The 22,015-nt window shown below is 59.2% G+C and overlaps 2 protein-coding genes across 5 annotated transcripts in view; one reads left to right on the top strand and one right to left on the bottom strand.

Moving 5' to 3' along the window:
• The window catches only part of LOC130154776 (uncharacterized), a 126,510-nt gene extending 108,145 nt beyond the window's left edge, over nucleotides 1–18,365 (bottom strand). The window contains exons 1-4 of one of the 4 annotated variants that reach the window (XR_008823858.1): nucleotides 18,081–18,365; nucleotides 17,314–17,399; nucleotides 14,174–14,376; nucleotides 326–883 (exon numbers count right to left, since the gene is read on the bottom strand). Coding sequence is in view for 1 of the 4 variants with exons in the window: in XM_056351226.1 (XP_056207201.1) it covers nucleotides 17,314–17,399; nucleotides 18,081–18,239 (245 nt within the window). In the remaining 3 variants the exon portion in view is untranslated. Of the gene's footprint in view, nucleotides 1–325; nucleotides 884–13,898; nucleotides 14,377–17,313; nucleotides 17,400–18,080 lie in introns of those variants that run through there. The other 3 variants (XR_008823857.1, XR_008823856.1, XM_056351226.1) reach the window with 3 other exon arrangements.
• Nucleotides 18,366–18,476: 111 nt separating this feature from the next.
• On the top strand, nucleotides 18,477–21,202 carry IER5L (immediate early response 5 like). The gene has a single exon (XM_056351223.1). It carries the CDS (start codon nucleotides 18,828–18,830, stop codon nucleotides 19,809–19,811), a length of 984 nt encoding a protein of 327 aa, XP_056207198.1. The 5' UTR covers nucleotides 18,477–18,827; the 3' UTR covers nucleotides 19,812–21,202.
• The last annotated feature ends 813 nt before the right edge of the window (nucleotides 21,203–22,015 follow it).

Genomic DNA, 22,015 nt, shown 5'->3' with positions numbered 1-22,015 from the left:
CTCCTTCCCCAAGGGGATTGGTTTAGACAGCATGAAAGATTAAAGGTCTCAAGGATGCAGGGGGAGGTGGAGGGGTAGAATCTCCTCCCATGCATGGACACAGACAGGCACCACAGAACTCGTCAGGACCAGGCTATGAGCTATGGACATGATCTAGCACACCAGGCAAGGAGATAACCAACAAAATGATCTCCTCCTAAATTTAGCAGCCACCATGCATATCATCTCCCAAACCTTCACCCCCACAGCCCACCCCCAGAGCTGTGCAAGGCTGATTTCCATCAAGGGCTGTCTTGGAAGAGACTCCTTCTATTTCAACCCATCTGCCAAGTGCAGGCAGCCTTCCCCAGATCAGCTCCCCTCTTCTGCAGCATGCCAGCAGCATGGACCAGGATCCTAAAGCAGCGCACCCATGGCACAGAGACAGCAGTTGCCTACATACTACCTCAAAGCAGTCTCCCCTCACACAAAACACGGGTGTTTAGTAGCAGGATCCTGGCACATTTATTGTACCCTGTTGGTGGAACAGCTACCTCCTTCCGTTATTCTGAGGTTCGCAGCCCTGGGATCAAGAGCAAGGGCAAAGCTCACCATTCCCCTCTGGTAGGCATCCCAGCAGCTCTCTCCTTCAGCTGTGCAGTCACACAGCTCTTGCAGCCAGCAACTGGTACGTGGATCCCTCCCACGAGGGTAGGAGCAAGCAGCTCTAGCTGAAATAGTGATTTCAGTGCTGCTCTCCAGACCTCAGCATCTGGCATGGCTGCAGTGCCAAGGGCAGGACACCTTCAGCAGTTGCTCTGTTCTGCAGCAGGTTGCAAGATCCCAAAGGAGAAGTCAACCCTGACACTCAGAGGGTCAAAATCACAAGGCTGAACCCCACTGCCTGCAACAAGAGGGAAGAGTCTTAGGGTGGCCACGCATGGACAAGAGGGAGGGAAGATGAAGGGACTCAAGCTTTTGGGGTAACAATACAGCCAAGCCCCAGCCACCTCTAGACTACAAAGCGTCTTTCCTCCTGCCTTGGATGGGTGAGCTCACTTCACCAAGTGAAGGCCACCTAGATACAAAGCTTGGCACAGTCCTGACACTGCTGCCATGGGTGATGAGGAACAGAAGATATCAGCAGCTCCAGGAGCTGCAAGTATTCCCCATGACACCCCACAGAAAGGGTGGCTGTTTTGAAGTGCTGTGAGCTCCTGCTGGGACATCTCACACCATCTGGTCACATATCCCTCTCCTTCTGCATGTGCTGCCAGCATTCAGCCCCTTCTCCTGGTAAGGTCACTCGTGGTGAGAGCAGCTCTGGCAAGAATACACTCCCCTCCAGGCCCCCTCCCCCTGCCCCAGACAGGGTAGAGCATGGTACAGAGGATTCGAATTTCCCTTTTTGCCACTTTTCATGGCACCGAAGGACAAGCTGGGCCAAGCATCACTTCACACAGGTGCAGGTGTTGTTCCAAGCTCTGGCAGGGTCCAGCAGATCCTCCATCACTAGCAGGACCTGTCTGGCTACAGTCAGCCACACATAACATCCATTTCTCTCCAGAGATGAGGACACACTGTACCCTAGGTGTGAGTCAAGCCTGGGTTTGGGGATCCAAAGGCACCCAGCTTCAACCACCTAAAGCTTTGACTTCAAACCTAAAGCTGAGCCTTAGAGCTGGGTGGAGGCAAGGGACAGGGTGGGATCCCGTCATTGCTTTTGCAGGTCTCATTTGGACCTGCACGAGCACAACCCTCCACAAACAGGCATCACATCCAACCCTGTGTCCCAAGTTACAGCTTTGTAGCTTCAGGCTTTAGAAGTTTTAAATAATAACAACTTATATCCTCGCATCTCAGATCAAGCTCCCTTTTGGATCATCCAAGCCTCAGCCAGGAGTGCTAAACCAAACAGGCAGGACCAGTAAATGTTCCCATCCTACTTCTGCAGAGTAAAGCCTCCACTCCACACCCTTCCAGTCTGCCCCTGGGGTATCTGTCTGACAGGCAGAGCAAGGCTTTGGTGTTTAAGGCAGCTTAATCCTCCAACCTTTACATCAGTGGGGCCAGATCCTGGCTGTCTTGATTTGCCCAGGGTTGGGCCCCTCTTGATTCACCTGAGGTTGGGATGCAGCTGGGAATGGGGGGTGGGGAACTGCAAGAAGGGGCACAATTTGCAGCCATCACACACCAAGCCCTTTTCTCGCCTCCCCTGCTGCCTGTGCCAACCCCCATGTGCTCTGCCAGGCAAGTGCGGCTCAGCCCAGCACCAGGAGGCTGGGGGGCTGAACCTGCCCGCGCTGGTGCCTCAGGGCCGGCCAGGCGCACTGAGCCCTCCCCCGCAGCCCCTCTCAACTTCTGCCTCCTCGACAAGCCCTCACGGCATTTTGGAGGGCTCCCCCCCTTTTTTCTTTCCTGCTTTTTTTTGTCTTCAGTCCTCCTAGTGGGTGGGGAAAATCCCGGGTGTCAGACTTCAAAAGGGCGGCACTCGCATGGCGTTGGTGTCAGCACGGTGCGGTGGCCTGCACTGAGCCCCGAGCCCTGGGGAGCCACCGCGCCCCCGCAGCCTGCACCAGGCCCCGCAGCCTGCACCCACCTGCACCAAGCCCGCACCAGGCCCCGCAGCCTGCACCAGGCCCACACCAGGCCCCGCAGCCTGCACCCAGCCTGCACCAGGCCCGCACCAGGCCCCGCAGCCTGCACCAGGCCCGCACCAGGCCCCGCAGCCTGCACCCAGCCTGCACCAGGCCCGCACCAGGCCCCGCAGCCTGCACCCAGCCTGCACCAGGCCCGCAGCCTGCACCAGGCCCCGCACCAAGCCTTGGGAGGCCACTGCACCCCCCACAGCCTGCCCCCACCAGGGCCTGGCACACCACCTGAGCCGGGGAGGGGGGTGCTTGGCTGCGGAGCCCTGCTCATGGGGTGTGTGGGGCTGGCGTTCAGCCCCCTGCCAACAAGCCCACCCCAAAAGCAGAGCCCCTGGGAATCAGCCTTGCAGGAAGGAAAGCGAGACCCTCGCCTTCTCCTACCCACTCAGCACCACATCCCTGGCAGCAGCTTTGTGGCACGAGGTAGCCCTGCCACGTGCCCCATGACGCATTTTGGTGGCACAAGACAGCCCTAGGATGCATTGCACCAAATATTTTGGTTTGTGCGCTTGAATTTCGCTTTTGGTCTGGGTGATTTTTCCAAAGACTGTGCCCAATTGTACAGGGTGGCCAGACCAAGGAAGAAGCAGAGCGTAGACCAGCACAGAGACACATGATGTGCTCTGTGCTATGCAGCCAAAAACCAGGAGGCACGAGGAGGCAGCCAGTCCTCTGCAAGAGCTTCAGTGGATGGAGGGATGGAGGATGAACAGCTGGACAAAGCCATCTGCACTGAACCTGCTGTGCTGTGCTGAGCTCGGGTGCTCTCTGCACACTGCAGAGCTAACGTGGAGTAACAGAGCTGCCAACCCCAGCCCTGCATTGCTCCTACCTACAGCAGCCCTGGTCCACACAAGCCACCTCTTTCACATCTCGTTTCCAGATTAACAGAACAGGGCAGTTTGGAGCTGGTGCTTTCATAACAAACCTGTTTTCTTTCCCACTGTCACTTGCAACAAAGAAAAGCAGGCACACAGACAGTGGAAGGAGATGAAGCATCTATTTGATTTTTCTATTGTACTCCTGAATAGTAAGTTAAAGCCTATTCACAGCTGATTTGGTTCTGTTTTCAATGACATTTGAGACCCTCAGGCTTCATGAGGAGACAAGCTCTCCCACAGAAGAGCTGGCAGGAGCCAGCCTTGCAGAGTTATGATACAGTTTGGTCCCGGGAGGCAAGTCAGAAACCCCACACAGAGAGGAAAAGGGGGATGCTTGGGGCAGGGGAGCCCAGACCTGCAAGCCTGCACCAGAAACCCCACAGTTAGAGATTGGAAACAGCTTCGCTCCCTGCCAGGAGCAGAAAGAAACGTCAGAGTGGCATTTTGTTGAAAGAGGATGAGCAGGAGCGTGGGAGTATGTGTTGATGCTCCCTCCCCAGAGGAAAAGGCAGAGTTTTCAGTGAGAAAAAGCTGTCCTGGCTCGGTAGCTGTGCCAGGGAGGACAGGGAGCACTGGACAGGCAGTGCTGCAGCCTCCCCTGATGTGGAGGGATATATCAGGGTGACTCTGGCAACCAGGTCAACCCACAGCATCCCTGGCAGCTCACCTTTGCCAGGCACTGCCTTGCAAGTATGTGTCATGATTTTGGTCCCACTCTCCCTGGCATGTTTGGATGCAGCGTCCTTAGCCATGGCAGCCAGCACTGCCTGGGAATGGTCTCTTATACCACCTGCACTGCCAGACACACAGGCTCTTGAGCATCTGTACAGAGCATAGGACCAAATACCAGCATATACAGGACACCAGCCTACTAAAAGCCTTGAATAATGATTCCTGAATACATTGGAGGCACATGGCTGGGGACACACAACCGCTGCAGATGCCTGCTCTCAAAGCACCTCCTGTGGGCTCAGCTCCAGCAAGGTGCTGCGCTCCACCAGCCCGCAGAGCCAGCTGGGCACTGAGAAACAGTCATGCTTTCCCATGTGGCCCATACTGCCCAGCAAATACTCAACCTATGTCTAACCTAGTGAAAAGCCATCTGCTCCCTCTCTACATAAGCAGAGACCCCTGAGCACCTCACCACACAGATGCAGGAATGATGCTTTGAGCAGCACCCAGTTGCAGTGGAATAAGCCGCTGCTCCAAGATTGCTGGCACAAACCTTGATTTTAAGAAAGGGCTCAATGTCCTGGAGTTGCAGGAGTGCTTGAGGGAGGAACGTCCTTGCAGTGAAGTAGCCAAATAGCAGCCCCCACATTTCCCACTGTGAGCCTTTCCCAAGGAGAGGCAGGGCAGGAGGTCCCTAGCATCTCCCCAGGGCTGCCACCAGCAAACCCTTCAGACACCCCAATGCCCCTCCAAAAGGATTTCCACTGCAGGACCTGGGCAGGAGGCCAGGAGCCGAGGGAAGGGGGCTGCCGTTCCTCCAGCCTGCCAGCCACAGGGGATGCATGTGACTAGGTGTTGGCTTGGGTTTCCAAGCCCTGCGACAGCACCAGCTGCTCCTGCCCATCCCTCTCCCCCCAAACAGGCCCACAGATCAGGTTTCCCGGGACACTACCTCCAGGTGAGTCCCCGCAGACCTGGCCAACTTCCCCCTCTCCTCAGCCATTCCACAGAGATGCCAGACCAGCCCTTTAGCAGGTGAGCACTGGAGCATCCCTGCTGGCTCCAGCCAACACATCGGCAAGGGAAGCCAGCACATCCCACCTCCTGCAAGCCCCGGGGATGCAAGAGCTGCGCTGGGCGCAGGGACTTGCCCCAGCAGAAACCAGATATGGGCCACTCCAGAACCAAAAATAACTTGCCAGCTGCCTGGGAAGAGAGGAGAGCCAAGTGTGCACAGATCACGCACATGTCAGGAGGGGAGTCATCTGCATCCATCTTCAGGGATAATGGGGGGGAGCATGATTTTTGGTGCAATTCAATGGATAACAGCAGAGCAGCAGGGCAAAACAGCCTCCAGGCTTTTTTGGGCAGCAAAGCAGCAGACGGCCAATACCCCCAGGGCCCCATCCTCCATCTGGGGAAGAGCTGCCGTGCCTGGGAGCTGCAGAGAGCCCCGGTGCAGCTGTGCCAAGGAGCAGAGACCCCTGCTTGGTCCCTCCTCTCCTCCCCCAAGAGGCAGCAGCAACAGCAGCAGCCGCCAGAGCAGCTGGGAGCCCAGAGAACTTGCAAACTCGTGCTGGGTTGGGATGACGTTCTCCCATCCCCATTCATTCCAGCAGCAGTCACCCAGAAATGCTCTCCCAGCCCGAGCAGGGGTGAGTGGTGCTCAGAGCAGGCTGGAACAGCAGGAAAGAAAATCCAGATGTGCAAACCAGAGCAAGGAGGCACCAGGCTCTGTTCACATCTCTTGCCAGCCTCCTGCCAGAGGCTCTTGGTGTAGCCACACCTTGTATTTTCAAGAAACAAGAGCCCTGATCCTCAAAGCTTTCGGGAAGAAGATAAAATAGATTTTTTTTCCTTGGGTTAGCCCTGATGGCCAACCCAGGGCTCAGGAATGATGGGGGCACAGAATCTAGAGCTGCCTTCAGCATGAATGCAAGCAGTTGGACTCCACGAACAACAGCCCTTTGAGCAGACCCTGTCCATATCAAAGAAGTATGTTTTTCCAATTTCCATAATTACACACAATCACTAACAGGACAGGGCCATAGGGTTAGGCTGAACTACAGAAGCAGCAGGTAACATCTCTGCATGAACCCACACTTCAAGGAATAATTTTTCCCTGATCGTTCCCAAGTCCTCCACTTTTCATGCCTCTTCCCCAGCAAGGCATTCACAACTTGATATATTTCAGAACCTGTCACCTCACAGCAGGTCAAGATCTTCCCCAAAACCCAAGCAAGGAGCAGAAAGACCTGGCACAAGTCACTTGGTGCCCCAACTTTGTCACCCTCCTGAAGGCACCAGCATTGCTCATCTCCAGGCATGTTTACCACAGCCCAAGGGAGGGCATTCGCAAGGCACACCTCATGAAAAAGCCCTATAAAATAGTGCCGAGCCCTCAGCAGGTACAAGAGGACCTCAAAGAGCAGAGCCACAGCGGAGCTGACCTCAGGGGGAAGGAAGGAACATTTCCTGCCAGACTTGGGAGGGAAGCTGCCAAAAGCAATGTGAGGGTGCAGTATTGCAGGATGCCAGTGCTTGCATGCACCCGCTGCCTCCTGGGGTTGTGCACGGGATCAGGGCTGCTCTTGCTTTCCCCAGGCCAGCCTCCCCAGGCAGGAGACAAGCAGGAGCTCAGTGCTCCCACAGCTGCCATTCTCCCTGCTCCAGCAGTGGGAGAAGAAAGCGGCATCAAACAAGCCTTGAGCTGTCAGCTCCCCAGCACCCTTGGCAGTGCTGCCCATGCCAGCATGGTACCCCTCCACCTCCTTTTCCCCGTGGCATCGCTGTGTCTGCAGAGACAGAAGGAGCAGCTCTGCTTCCCAGTCCAGGGGTAACAGCAGCCAGGGGAGGATGGAGCCAGTTGCTCCCCATCTCCCAGCCCCACAGCACTGCCCCAACCAGGGGGGGTATCTCCTTCCTGCTGCCCCAGCTCCTGGTGCAACAAGGGCCTAGGAGGAAACCCCTGCACAGGGCCATCACTTCCCCAGGAAAGGCTCATTGTGTAGGGTAGAAGAGGAGGCCCTGGCACTCTGCAGGTCCACTGTCATCTCCCTGCAACGGTATGGGCAGAGCTGCTCTGTCCAGGGCTTCCTGTCCTTTTCTAGAGGGGGCAAGGCACTGGCTCATCTCCCACACCCAGACTCTGCTTGCTGTGCTTCATCAGGAGAGCCTTCATGAAGTTTTGGACCAAAAGTCTCTGGTTGCCATCAGCAAGTCTTCTGGGAAGGAGGTTTTAGAGCCTGGCACTGCACACTCTGCCCAACCAGTCTTACTGGGATGGGGAAAAATCCTTACCTCTGCTCTCCAGTGTAGGTTCTTGAAGCACCCGCTGAGGGTTAAGACCTTGCTGTCCTGACCCTCAGCATCCCGAAGGACTGAGTGCTAACTCAGACACACTAAGAAAGCAAAAGCTCCACATTGGTGCTCTGCACCATCTAAAAGCCTGTTACTTCATTTCACTTGCTCTTTCATTTTAAGCTAGCCACCAGTACCTTGGGAAACACAGGCTAGAGAGACTTCAGATTTATTTTTGAGAGCTTAACATCCATTATGCTCTTAAAAAATTTATGCCTTTAAGCATCTCCACAGTGGCTGCTGAACACCCATTAAAAAAATTTCATCCATTGCTTAAGCCTGACAAGTCTCACCTTCAAGAGATACCCATAAAGACCTAGCAAGACACTCAGCTTGAGCCCTGGGCTCCTAAGACCTGACCACAGCACAAATAGCCTTGGGAAAGCCGTTATTCCCCCAAGAGAGCAAAACACAAGAGGTGAAGTTTATATCCCAGAGCAACCACTATGCACTGACTTTGCTGCAGATGACTGTGGCAGGACAGCTTGATGTGTCAGTTGGAAATGCAATTAACTTCAATGTGCAAGGGGATAAAAGAAGAACTGAGGTTCCTATGGATGCAGTTGCTTGGCTCTTAATTCCTCTAGCAACACTAGCCTAGCGATTTTATCCATGTCTCATTTCTACCCTTCCCAGAGCAGGAAGAATTCCCTTCAGCCTTGGGAATGCCTGTGCGTGTGGGAAAATCACGCAGTGCACAAAACTGCAGTGCACCCGGGAGCTGTTTGCAAACAGCTTCACCTCCAGGACCCCCAGCTCACAGCTCCTGCTGTCTCCTCCAGCAGCTGTATTTCACCCTTTGGGGCTTCTGCTCCAACATCAGAGCAGGACGGGTCCAGGGTCGGGCTGGGTCCGAGCATCACTGCATCAGAAACAGTCAGCTCGGGGATGTGGAGGGGCGCGCGCACCTCAACCGCCTCAGTGCAGGGCTCTTCCAAGGCACCTGCTGCAACACAACCATCACAACGTGTTGGGCAGATGTGAGGCTGCTGATGCAAGTTTCTGAATGGCAGGCAAGGGAAGAAAAGCAAAAAAGAGTGAGTAACAGACAGGCCTGTAGGGGAGCTTTCCGGTGCCCACCTCCATCAGACAGCTTCACTAGCGCCCCGTGCAGCCCATGAACCTCTCCTCCCCCCCCACATGCTGTGAGGCTGTGATCCCAGGCACAGACAGGTCCCTGCTGCGCCAGGCACAGCACGCACACGTAAGGGAGCTGTTTGCAAGACAGAAAGTTGTCAGCATCGCGGCACCGAGGAGCACAGGGAGCACTGCATGAGTGCTGAGGGAACACTGAGTAAGGGACTGGACCAAGGTCAGGCAGTGTGGCTGCAGGCTGAGCCGTGCAGCCCAGGGCCGCAAGCACACACCAGAGAGCAGCCAGGCACAGCAGGAGGTGTTAGGCTGAGCCCCTACCCTCTCCCCTGCATCCAGGTGAGACAAATTTGTTTCCTCCTACACCATCATCCCCATTCACACCTCACTAGAAGAGATGCACGGGTCACTCTGTGCTCCCACACGCTGCTGGGCTGGCCACAGCTGGGGAAGGACCTCCAGGGCTGCTTATTCAGCATCCATGAGGCAGCGGGTTAGCTGCACCTGCAGCACAGAAGCAGCATGGTCTCCCTGCACCCTGGGTTTGTCACTGGATGCAGCAGCCCACAGCTCACCGCAGGCAGCCTCTCCTACTCCACTGCTTCCTTTTGCACAGAAAAATGACACGGTGCTGACTCCTCTGCAGCCCAGAAGGGTTTCTGCTGCCTTTGATGCACCCAGGAGGTCACTGCTGCACAGGCTGTCATCCAGCATCCAACCACACGAGTCCCTGCATTTAGAGAAGCCAGGTCCTGGCACCGCAGGTCCCTCCACAGCCACAAGCTCTGATGAGCTTCAGCTCTTCTGCTCCTGCCATGCCACTCATGCACGGAGAGCTTTCCACACCACAGGGAAGAGTTCCTCTGCTCTGGGTATGACTTTCACCCAGACAACCCCAAATCCAAGCAAGACCAGCAGCTCTGCACGCTGCCAACCATGCTGGGCCAGGCACTAGGCTGGAAGCCGTATGGACATGAGCCTGAACTCACAGCATGGACCAGCTGGAGCCCAATTCCAGGCAGGATCAGGCATGCCCAATATTCTTTCCTCCTGCACCCAGGAGGGAAAAAGAACCAAGTGCAGCCCCTTGGCAGGGAAGCGTAGCTGCACCCAACAGTCCAGGAGAGAAAGGCTCAGCCAAGAGCGCTGGGCTCGGCCCTGCCACCCAAGCCCTCCCCTTGCCTTCCCACCCATGCGGCCCACAGGCGAGCCACAGCCTGTGACCCTGGGCAGCACAGGCAGACCTGGGCCGTCTGCCCCAGAGTATCACCCAGCGCGAGCCAGCTCAGCTGCTGGCTCCCTGCAGCGTCACAGCCCTCCCCACCAGTTGTGTTTTGGTGGTTATTCCTGCTTTTCCAGTCAGCAAGGTTCCAGTTTTGTGCTCCAGCAGCCCCTCTCCAGCACATTTGCCTGCCAGAGGGATTTCATCCCCCCTCCGCTGAGGCTCAGAGGGGCACGGAGGTGAGGACTGCCAGGACAGGGCAGCAAGGACAAAGCAATTTGAGGCACCCAGGTGCCAGCCCACACCTAGCCGACTCCACTGGGGTGGATGTTTCAGGGACACCCCCATCATGGGTCACCCACCCAGCTGTGGCACCCACCATGCACCCAAGGCAGGCGTGGCTGCCCCGCGGCCAGCAGGAGCTGCTGGGGGCTGGATGCTTCCCTGCCATCTCCCTCCAGGTTTGCACAAGCCGTCTAGAGGTAACTGCTGGCCAGGGGCCAGGCACGCCGCGGCGGCTTTGATGTGGGCGTCTGCTGGGCACATGCCAGGGCCGGGCCAGGGTGCTTGGCTGGAGGCACTGGGTGCCAGACTGAATTATGCCGGGGGGGTGTGAGTGTGCGTGCTGGGGGGTGCGGGGGGGAATCTCCGGGTCACAGCTGGCACGAGAAATCTGCCGCGCTGCCCGCACCGCGGCCGCTCCGCGCTTGGCTCCGGCGCTCCTTCTCTGCGGGGCTGGCGAGCGGGGACGGCCCCGCTGCGAGGGGACAGCCGCGCGCTGGTGGCCCATGGCACGGAGAGCAGCAAGGCGGCACGGCTCGGCCCCCCTGGGCGCCCGCGGCGGCGGAGGTGGCCCAGGGCCGCGCTCGCAGCGCCGCGGCCGGGCTGGCGGTGCCCAGGCGCCGAAGGGGTTACGGGGCGCGGGAGATGGCGGTAATAACGGAGGCCAAGCGAGTGATTTTTATCTTTAAAAAGCCCACGGCCCGGGGTGCGCGGCGCTGCTAGGGAGCTCGCTCGGGCACAGCCGCTGCTCCTTTAAGGTATTTAACAACAAAGTGGGTGAACACGCTGGCTCCTCCCCGAGACGGCACATTCCCTCCGGGTCCCCCCGCCCCAGCCACGAGTGGCATCGGGACCCCCCACACCCGGCCCCGGACTACCAGTCCCGGCACGCCCCGGGGGCTCGCTCCCTGCCGGGGATTGTAGTCCCGATCCGGCCGGGCACCGGGAGGCTCTGCTGGGGAGAGGTTATCGTTCCCGTCGCAGGCAGCGATTAACCGTTTCGGAGCCCCGCGTCACCTGGCAGCACTAACTGGACACGCTTTGTGTCACTTTTAGCGAGGAAGGGGATCCCCACCGAGCCGGGGGCCAGCAGCCCGGGCAGGTCCCACACACCATCCCGGCGTTTGTTCCCCACTCATGGCACAGCTCCAACTTTAATACCATTTTTGCCCCAGCTGCCCTCCCTGCAGGCTTAGCAAGCACAGGGGACAGGGAAGGATCTTGAGCTTTGGTTGCTCTCAATGCCAAGCGTGACTGCCCAGCGCGTGAGCCCTGGGACAGGGGTCTCACCCAGGGTGGACAATGCCTATTGCAGGGGCTGCCCAAGGGCCCCGCGCCAGACGATGCCTTCGATGCCTGCGCTGTAATACATGCCCTGCCCCGCACAGATTAGCATCTAGAAACCACAGGACAGGGTAGGTGGGAAGCAAAACAGAGGCAGAGACGAAGGATTAGCCCTAGATCACAGGCGCCTGGTCTCTTTGCCCTCCCATCATCGTGTAACAGCTTGCTGCCTGGACTCCTCCGACAGCCCGCCGGTCCCATTGCTGGCAGGGAGCACAGCTATAAATCCCACTCGGTCCCCAGCAACTCCCATCCTGCTCCACCCAGGACAGACAGGAAAAGGATCTGCAGGTAACGTTCCCCATTCACACTAGTGCTGGAGAGAAGACTTTCCAGTTAGGGTAAGGACTGCGCACCAGCACAGCCACATTTACAGCTATAACACGAGGCCAGACCAAGCCCAGGGGTCAACCCTTGGCTGCACAACACTAAAGACTTCAGGATATTTGACTTAGCCATTAAACAGAGCCGCCATCTGATACCACAGCCCAGAAAACAGCCTGGCCGCCTGGGGTAACCCATCCCTCCTGGAAGCGATGATCTGGGGTGACAGTGGCGAGACCTCAGGGCAGCTCCAGAGCACCATTCAACATCAGCTGCCAGGGGAGCCCCCAGAACAGACGTGCTTTCTCCAAGAAGGTGGTAGTCACATCCACAACCTCCCACAAAATCCACTCCAGGGACCTGGCGCCAAATGCAGCAAACAACTTTGGGGTCTTGGTCTTGGTTTCTCCTCAGGACAGCTCACCGACATGCCAAACACCAGCACGGAGAGGCAGCGTAACTGCTCAGCGCACAGCCAGACCATGGGGACAAAAGCACATTTGCCAGGTGAGGACAGAGCTCAAAGCTGGCCTTTAGCCTGCCGTTCACCTTACTGCTCTTAAGCGATACTTGTTCCCAGCCCTAACCCAAGAGCCACCACAGGTCAAAGCATTCTCCCAGGAGTGACTCCACAAGCCATGGTCACAAGTGCCCTGAGTGAGTGACCTACACTGATCCCCCTGCAGCCTCAGTCTCCAGCTCTTCCTTGATAGGACTAGTGCTGAGCACAGCTGGGTTTCACGGACAGAAGCACCCCAAGTTTTCTAGCCCTTCGGCATATTCCTACAGGAAACACCAGGCAGCCAAGCCCAGCCTGAAGCCACACAGCCCTATGACCAGTCTGAGCATTGGTGCCATCACCACTGCAAGCTGCAGGACTTGCTACCAAGCAGGCCAGAGGCTGTGGGTACTTTGACTACTGCAGCACCTCAGAAATGCTCAAAGGAGCCACGGGGATGCTGCTGATGCAACACTCCCGTCCAAGCCCCCAGGCAGTCACCACAGTGGCAATGCCTGCCCTGAGCTTCCAGGGTCCCTTATGCACCACATCCATCAGGGAGCTGTGATGAGCTCCCTGGGTGGCAAGGTCCAGGTGAGCACCCAGTGCAAGGTGTGAAACACTAGCTCGCTGGAGGGAGTGGGTGCCAACTTCATCCCCTCTAAGCTTGCCACACCCAGTTTATCTTGTAGCTTTAGCATCCTGCACAATGGTTTTGCAGGAAATACATATCCTCCAAATGCCAGAAACAAGGAGATAAGGCGCTAGCAGAGACCGGCACAGTAGGACAAGCTTGCTAGAGACCTGGAGAAGTACCTGTGCCAGAAGCTTTATACTGCTGCAGAGCATCACACGAGTGGCTCTGGGTGCCAGGTGAGCCAAGCAAATCACACAAAGACCAACTGGGATGCTGCAGCCTCCCCACAAACACCCACAGCTCTGCTCACATCAGCAGCAGCTCTTTCCCCCCCCCCCCCAGCTCTAGCAAGGAACGGATCTGCTACTGTGGACTGACTGCTGGGCACACCAAGTGGCAAAAGCAAGCATGGCCTAAAAAAAACATCGGCACAGGCAGAGGCCCCCTTCTCCTTTGGGTCACGTCACCAGCTGGCTGGCACTCACAGCAGGATAAGCAAAGCCCGCTGTGGAGAGGATCAGCAATAAGATCCTGGTAGCGATCACCACCTCAATTCCACGCTCCCAGGATTAGTCAAAGCAAGAGTCATGCAATTCCCATGCAAGAGGACCTCCCAACACTTCAGTAGGAGCACAGAAAGCACCGGAAAAGTTCGTAAGCACCACCTTGAGCACAGGGATGGGTTAGGCTCTGCTTGGCCATGCAGCCGTGAGAGGCCATGAAGCAACAGCAGGGAAGTTTATGGGTTGCACCCATACACTGCACAGCAGTGCCCAGGGTACAAGAAATGTAGGCAATTAAGTCGGTGAAGTTAGGTAGGAACAGACCAGATCAAAGTACTGAGCCCCTCATCCATGCCCCGTGCCATGGTGATGCTTGGGAGGCATTGTACAGCTCCCCAGCTTAAAAGCACAGAGGAACAATAAATGGACAATTTTTTCAGTATGGCTTCATCTCAATTTTCTCCAGGATTTTATACAAAGTGTTTGGCTGCGGTACTAGAGCTGTGAGAAAGAGCTGATGGCTAACGAGGCAGTGGGGTGACAGCCTTACCCACAGCCCGCTCCATCAATACGGCTGGATACACTGCTCTGAGGGCTGCTGGCTTCTGAGACTGACACGCCCTGTCCTCCATGCTCTGCAGCAGACCCTGTGGGTCTGTGTTACAGGTGTCCCCACAAGCTGGGGAGCAGCTTGGGGGGGGGATTGGGCAGGCAACATTGTACCTACCCAGCACAGAGGAGGGGGTGGCAGAAGCCGGCCCTGCTCCCAGAGCTCAGCCTGAAAACCTTGTTCTGGCTTGTTTTCCCACTAGCTTTGGGTGCCCGACTTGTAATAAGTAAGCCTGAAAAGCAGGCTCCTTTTCAGACATGCCAGGCACCCACAGCTCCAACTTGCAGACGCGTCTCCCGGGAGTCAAGTTCCAGGTACACCTGAAAAAAAAGTAATGTTTCAGCCAATGCACAAATGTCTCCGCTTCCTTGTCTGAGAACAGCTGGGCAATGCCCAGGCCCAGACCCAGACCTCTGAGGCTCTAGGGGAAATTGCTCTATAGCAGCCAGTCTAATTGCACTGAAATTACGAGATCAAGCAGTAAATTCACGTCTGTGTTCGTTGCTCTGGGTGGCAAGGCAGCACCAGCAAGCGCCTGATCTCTGGTTGCTGCAAATTCATGTTTCATTGGAAAGGGAAGGAGGGGGTTAATGAAGGAGAACATTGCCAGTTGGAAGTGCTACCTAAAAAGGGTTTCTCCTACTAGCTGAAGCAAAATGGTTTCTCTTGCCAGCTTGTTTACTCTGCAGCTGAGAGCAGCGGACCGCCAGGTTTTGCTACTGGAGCCTGCTGCAGGATCGACGGCTGCGAAACCAGCCCTGGCACCCGGACATCAGCAGGGCTGGACAGACAGACTGCCGTACAGCTGCACCATCCTCAGCCCAGGGCCAGCCTCACAGCACCCGCACCACAGCCTGGCCCCCAAGACCAGCAGCATGTACACCAGGAAATGTGCAGCTGCAGCCCTCCAAACAGCAAATCCCAGGCCCATGCTCCTTTCCTTTGAGGAAATAATGGTACTCACCATTTAATGGCCAGTCAAAAGCTGTAATTATATTTAACAGAGATGGTTTTAGACCAACTGTCCCCTAGAGAAGTAGGGTCCTTAGGGCCCTTTCCCATGGGAAGGGCACACAAACCCCAGTGGAGACAAGGCAACATGGATGCTGGACAGGGCACAGAGATTTTCCTGGGAAAGGCAAGCACCAAACCCATCCTGCCCCAGCTTGCTGCTTCACAGCCAGAAAATGGACAGGGTTCATTATCCTCTTTCAGGAAAGCAGCGTTTACAGTCATGTGCCAAGACAGGTATCAGCCAGATTCCTGTCTCCGAGAGATTTCAGAGTCCACAGGCCAAACCGAAGCAGCGCAGCTTTCACAGTGCGCAGCCCGTCCCAGCTCCAGGATTAAAGCCACCGTATCTGCAAACAAAACGCTTGCACCCGCCAGGAGAGCAAGCCTGCAGCTGCCGCCAGCCTCACCAGTTGCAACACGGTGCCCGGCAGTCAGCGTGAGGATCAGGCCCGTGTTTTATAGCCTTTATATTAATTACCCAAAGTCTAACTACGATTAAAGTTTTAATTTCATCTTCATCTCCTCAAGGCTCCTGCTGTGCTCTTGGGTTTTCCTGGTGCCACGAAGCTTCTCAGGCAGCTACAGCAGAGGGCACTTACCTGACAGCCAGAGGCGGCAGCATCTCCCGAATCGGGGCTGCCCCACAGCCCCAGAGGCTGCCCCAGTGACGTGCCAGCCTCTGCAAGGCCCTCTGCACCTCCATACACCTGGCACTGCTGCAAGCGAGGCCCTGCAGAGTCCACCTGGCCCTTCACTTAAATCCATGACCAGAGGTCTGCAGGGCCGTGCAACGATTACAGGGCAGCAGGCCGGTGTGGGGCAGCGTCCCGAAGCTACGCTGCAAGTCCAAGCCGAGGCGGGACAGCGAGCAGGAGCTCGAGGCGGAGGAGGTCTGCCAGGGCAAAGCTTTGTGGCTGGCTCTGTCCGCACTGCCCAAGCCACCCCATAGCAGCCAGCCAAAAAGCAGTTCAGGCTCTTAGCTTGGACCACCTAGGCTGGAGTTCTACAGCTGGAGATGGGCCAGAATACAGCAAATGCCAGCTGAACAAGAGAAGCAATTGCTGCCTGTGCTGGCTGGGTGGAAGACGTGGCACAGGCTGGCAGCAGCAGCGCTTTCTGCCCTGGTCCCCTAGTGCCCAGGGGGCTGCAGAAAATGCTGGAGAGCTGCAGCTGGGGCTCAGTCCACAAGCACCAACGCCAGCACCCTGCGAGGGCAGAGCCTTTTATCTTGCTGAGCGGGTGCAAGGCCTGGCTCCAGCCACCAAAGCACACAAAGCTCAGCACCAGTTTGCGTGATGGGCCCCAAACCCCATCCCTGCAGCACCCCATAGTATCTGTGCAGACCAGCTCAGAGCATCACCTCCCAGATCTCCAGCTGAAGCGCAGCCACAGCCTTGGAAAAGCCAACCTGCGGCCAGGAAGGATTGCCAGGGAGACTGGTGGAGGAGAGAAAGGACACAGTGCAACCCCAAATCACCAGTGCCGCCCATACCCCCCACCTTGAGCTACAGCCACTCTCTGGACAGGGGTTGCGATAACTTTCTATGTTATAAACAAGGAAAGCGGGTCAAGAGTATCCTACAAGAGCTTGGGAATGCACAGAGCGTCATTCAGCCCAGTTTGCATGGCTGAGGTCAGGTTGTGGAGAAGGTTGCTCCACAAGCAAGGTGGACTTAGCCAGCTACTGCTCAGGGGGCAATGAGCTGCCCCAGCCCAGCTGCTATCCCAAATACCCTTCCACAGGGACAAAATCCTCCCTGGCCCTGATGCCAGGCTTGCTCCTATTCCTTTGGGTGGAGGACGTGAGCAAGCTGAACCAGTGGACTCCAGGCAGGCCAGGAAGCAAGCAAAGCCCTAGCCCTTCAAGTGTAGCCCCACAGCCCCCTGTGGAGCCCAGGCTTCGCACAGTGCCGCCCCCCAAAGCTGATGGAGCCCAGTGACCACCTTACAGGGCTGCCCCTGCGGTTTGGGGGTCAGGCTGCATCGGTGGGAGCAAGGGCTTTGGAGGTTTGCTTTGCAGCAGACCCCCCACAACCCACAGACACGGGGCTGCCCCCGCTAAGGCACATGGGCCAGCACATCCCCCAGAGCAGGCACCCAGCACGGGGAAACCTCCCCATTCAGGGGGACCCCCCCCCCTCCCCACTGCTTTCTACAGAAGACGCCATTTCAGGAGCAGCTCCTGACCCCCTTCTGCCATTAAGATGCTTCAGCCCCCTGCCCTGAGCCCCCCCAGCTCCTACCTGCTGCAGCTCCTCTGCGGTGACACTGGCTCCCCCGAGCACTGCTGCTCCCCCGGAAGATGGCTGGGTCCCTCGGTGGCCAGGTCCTTTAAGCAACAAGCAAGGGGCAGCCCTGAACCCCTGTGCCCCCCAACCTCACCCATACCAAAGGGTCTGCCCAGACCCCTCCTGTCACATGCACCCTGTGAGGGGGCACCTATAGGAGCTGGGGTGCAGCCCCACAGGTTCAAGACCGCTGTGTGCGACAGGGTGGGATGGGAGCCCTTAATTAGCAGCAAGCCCTGCGCGGCCCCGCTCCCGCTGGGGGGGAGCACAGGTGCGACCGGGGACCTGCCGAGGGGCACAGCCCTGCCCCCACGCCGGGGCACCTCGGGCCGGTCCCGCGGGGCGAAGTGGGACATCGGCAGGGCGGGATTGTCTCTGCGGGGCTGCTGCTGCTGCCGGGGCGCGAGGGAAACCGGCGCTACCGGGGTGCCCCCGGCCTCCTTCACCTTTAACGCGGCCGGGCCAGGGCAGCCCGAAGCGGGGGGGGTGTGCGCGCCGGGGTCCGCGGAGGGGAGCGAAGGGCTGCGTCCGGCCAGGAGGAGACAGCCGCCCCCAGCACGCCAGGGGAGGGGGACGCCACCAAGGGTGCTGGGGGCAGGCAGCGCCCCCGGGGGTGTCACAGAGGAGGCGGTGCGGGGGGCCCGGAGCCCCCAGACAGCGGAGCGGGGCGGCCCACGCGGCGGCCCCCGCCCTCGCGGGGCTCGGGGCCGCCCCACGCTCACCTGTGTGTGGGGAGCGGCATGGGGGGGCGGCAGCCCGGTCCCGCCGCCGCTCCGACAGGGCATCACGGGGCTCCCGGCGCCCAGCGGCGCCCCCCGCCTGACCCGGGCGCCCCGCCGGGTCCCCGCCGCCCTCCTGGGCCGTGCCGGGCCTGTCAGCATTTGAACGGCGCGAGGGGCCCGCCTCACCCTTATTGGACGCCCCGCCCGCCCGTCAGGCCGCCCGCCGCCGCCCCGTTGGCCGCGCGCGCCGGGGGGCGGGGCGCGGCCGGCGCGGCACTATAAAAGCGGGGGCTGGGCGGGCGGGCGTTCAGTGCCGCTGCGCGACAGGTACCGACCGGCGCGGGGGGAAGTTGCGCGCGCGCGGCGTGGGGGGGCGGGGCGGGCGCGCGCGCGGAGGGGCGGGCGGGGGGCGGCGCGCGGGGCGGGCGCGCGCGGCGCTGGTGGCGCTGCCTGCACGCGCCGTCCCTGCACGGAGCGCGGCGGCGGCAGCAGCAGCGGGAGCCACCGGCGCGCACGTCGATGCCTGCTCTGCTCCCGCCGCTGGCCGCCCCCTGAAGACGCCCCTCTCTATTTCCCCCCTCTCCAGCGACCTCAGGCTCTTTTCCTCCCCCCTTCCCCTTCCCCCCCTTCTGTTTCCCTTCCCTCCCCCCCCGCCTCTTTATCCTCCTGTTTTGCGACCCTCCGCACCCTCCCGGCTGCCGTGTGGATGCGGCCCGGGGTGCCTGGCTGCGCGGGTGGCGAGAGCAGATGCTGAGGGGCCGGAGGAGGATGGAGTGCACCCTCGATGCGCAGAGTTTGATCAGTATTTCCCTGCGGAAGATCCACAGCTCCCGCACGCAGCGAGGCGGTATCAAGCTCCACAAGAACCTGCTCGTCTCCTATGTGCTCCGCAACGCCCGGCAGCTCTACCTGAGCGAGCGCTACGCCGAGCTCTACCGCCGCCAGCAGCATTACCCCGACGGCGCCCCGCTCCTCGCCATGCCCGCCTGCCCGCCGCCCACCGCCGCCCCGCCGGAGCTGGCGGCGCTCCCGCTGCCCGCCGACACGCAGGACCGCGAGGCGCGGAGCTGCGCGGCGGCGCGGGGCGGTGCGGAGCTGCTGGAGGTGCCGGTGTGCGCCGCGCCCCCGGAGCTGCAGCGAGCGCCCTGCAGAGACTCGTCCCCGGGCTTCTACCGGGCCGCCGGCAGCGCCGGTCCCGGCGGCGGCAGCGCGCCCCCGGGGCTGCTCTACGCCGCCGGCTGTGACTTCGGGAGCGGCGGGGCGCCGCACTGTAGCAGCCGCACCACGGTGCTGGATTTGGACACTCACGTCGTGACCACGGTGGAGAACGGGTACTTGCACCAGGACTGCTGCTCGCAGTGCCCCTGCTGCTGCCAGCCGGCGCCGGGGCTCGCCTCCCCGCCGCCCACGCCGGGCACCAAGCGCAAGTATTACCCGGGGCAGGAGGAGGAAGAGGAGGGGGTGGAGGAAGGGGAGCCGGGGGGAGGCGGGGTGGCGGGCGGCCCCCCCTTCGCCCCGTGCACCAAACGCGCCCGTTTCGAGGAGTACAGCGCTGAGCACCCCCAGGACTCTTCCAACATCTCCAACTTGATCTCCATCTTCGGCTCCGGTTTCACGGGGCTGGTGAGCCGGCAGCAGGCGGACTCAGAGCAGCCCCTCAACGGGCAGCTGTGCAGCAAGCAGGCGCTGGCGAGCCTGGGAGCCTGGACTCGGGCCATCGTCGCGTTTTAGAGAGGAGCGGGGAGCAAGGCGCGGGCGGGGGGCGTTTGCGAAGACGGGGGTGCGATCCGAGGGACGGCGGCTCCGGAGGGGGGGACCCTGAAACAAAGGCGGGGAGGGGGGTTGGGGCGAGGGGAGGGGGGTGGAGGGTGCCGAGGGGTGCGCAGGGGAGGCGGGAGGGCAGAGCCACACTAGTGTTTTATAAATTGTACAATAAAGAAAAAAAAATCTAAGATCTTGGGACTTTATTTTTGCAGAGATGAGAGAAAAAACAACAAAAAAATAAGCAAACGAAAACAAAACAACAACAAAACCCGAAGCACCTATTTAAATAATCCTCTTTGTGTCGGCCCGGGTTCTCTGCGCGGCGGGTTTCCCGGGGCCGGTGCTGGCGGCGGGGAGCGCCACGTGAGAGCCCGGCCCCGGGACCCCGCGGCGGGAGCCCCCCGGCTGCCCCGCTGCCCCGGCGGGGTCTCTCCGCCCCGGCTCGGCGGGGCTCGGGGGGCGGGGAGAGGGGGAAGCAGCCGCTGCCGGTTCGGTTTTGTGCGTTTCTTTATATATTTAAAAGAAAAAAAAGGGGGGGGGGGGGGGGGCAGAAATGGAAACATTTCAACTTTCCTCCCAGAAGAAACGTGTGCGATGTGACTTCTCCTTCCCACCGCTTGTGCCGGGGTAACGCTGGAGGGATACGAGAGCTGAATTTGGGGGGGTGGGGGGTGGGGTGAAGCAGGGGCCGGGGATCCCTCCGGGCTGCTCCCTGCCACGCCGGGGAGGGGGCGAGCCGCCCCCGGCAGCCCGGAGCCTCCGCCTCGGTGTGTATTTGTGATGCCGCAGGTAACCGTGTAACACTACTCACGTCTCCAGTGTGCTGTGTCGGGTCTTTTAGTCTTCTTTTTTTTTTTTTTTTTTTTTTAAATTTTTCCCCTCCCGTTAAGTTCAACTGTTCTGATTTCAGCCTTCCAAAATCATAAAACCAGCATTGTTTGGTCTTGTGAACGGATCTGTCTCCTATAGAGTCTCTTGATTTTTAATTTTTTTTTTTAAAGAAAAACCTTTTGTTGTAAAAAGGTGGGTTTTCTGGTCGTTGTCCCCTCCTTGTTTTTTTATTTGCAGCCTGCCCACTCCCAACTTCATGGTATCAGCACTATGTGTAACTGAGGATGCTTTGCCAAATGGTCTGTTGGGGTCTTATTTTTTTTTCCTCCTTTTTCTTTGTTTGTAAGCCTGTATTTTTGTGCACATGGAATTGTATATCGCCGGGTAAAACTGTTCAGATTTGTTTAAATTTATAATCTTAATAAAAAGACGATTATAAAGTTGCTGTGCTCTCGCGTTCCCTCACCCCGCAGCCAGCGGAAGCCCCTCTCCTGAGCCGCCGCTTCCCCTCTGCACCGGGGAGCCTTTGCCGAGGCTCCGACTGCCCCCGCCCCCCCCTCAGTGCACCCCTCGCCCCCGGCAAAACCCCTTTATCCCCCCCCAACACCATCCAGCTTCACCCTCTCCCCCTCCGCCTGGCAGGCGGCAGCAAGAGCCCCCCCCGCGGGTCTGGGGGGTGCCACGCAAAGCGAGGCCCAGGTGGGGAAGGGGCCGTGGCTTGTGTCCCCTCCCCGCTTCCCCCGGCGGGGGGAGCCAGCAGGACCCCCCCTGCCCTGCCCCTACCTGGGCAGCGCCGCCGCCTGCGCGCTCCTGCGCGCACCCCGATGCGCTCGGGAAGTTTTTTTAAGTTGGAGTTTGTTACCGCCGCGCGGGGCCGCTGCGTGGTGCGGGCGGGTTTTCCCTCCCCCCTCGCTCTGTGCATTTTTCCCCTCCCCTCCTTCACACCGAGCGCACGAAGCCGGCGCCGCGGCGCACCGCCCCCAGGCCGGCCTCAGGAGGGGAGAATATCTGGGTGTTGTTTTTTTTTTAAATCCCGTGCAAAAAGCGCAGTTTCCAGCATCTAGCGCAAATCCCCCAGCTGGAGCCCCTCCTCTGGCTCCCGCAGCCCCAGCAGCCCCGGGACCCCTCCGCCTAGACCAAGACAGGGACAAAGCCTCTTCCCCAGCCCCGCGCATCCCCGCGGGAGCGCAACCTGCCCCTCTCCCGCAGACACCCCAAAAATGGGACTGCGGAGCGGGGCCGGGGGGCTCGACGCGCGTGGTGCAGCCGCGGAGGAGCGGAGCGCGGATCGCGCCCCCCCCCCCGCCCCGGCCGCGCTCCCTCCGCGGTCCGCACACCGC

The sequence above is a fragment of the Falco biarmicus genome, chromosome 9 (genome assembly GCF_023638135.1).
Source record: "Falco biarmicus isolate bFalBia1 chromosome 9, bFalBia1.pri, whole genome shotgun sequence".
Taxonomy (NCBI): Eukaryota; Metazoa; Chordata; class Aves; order Falconiformes; family Falconidae; genus Falco; species Falco biarmicus.
Note: the sequence above shows the minus strand (reverse complement) of the source record. Positions and strands in the feature narration are given on the sequence as shown.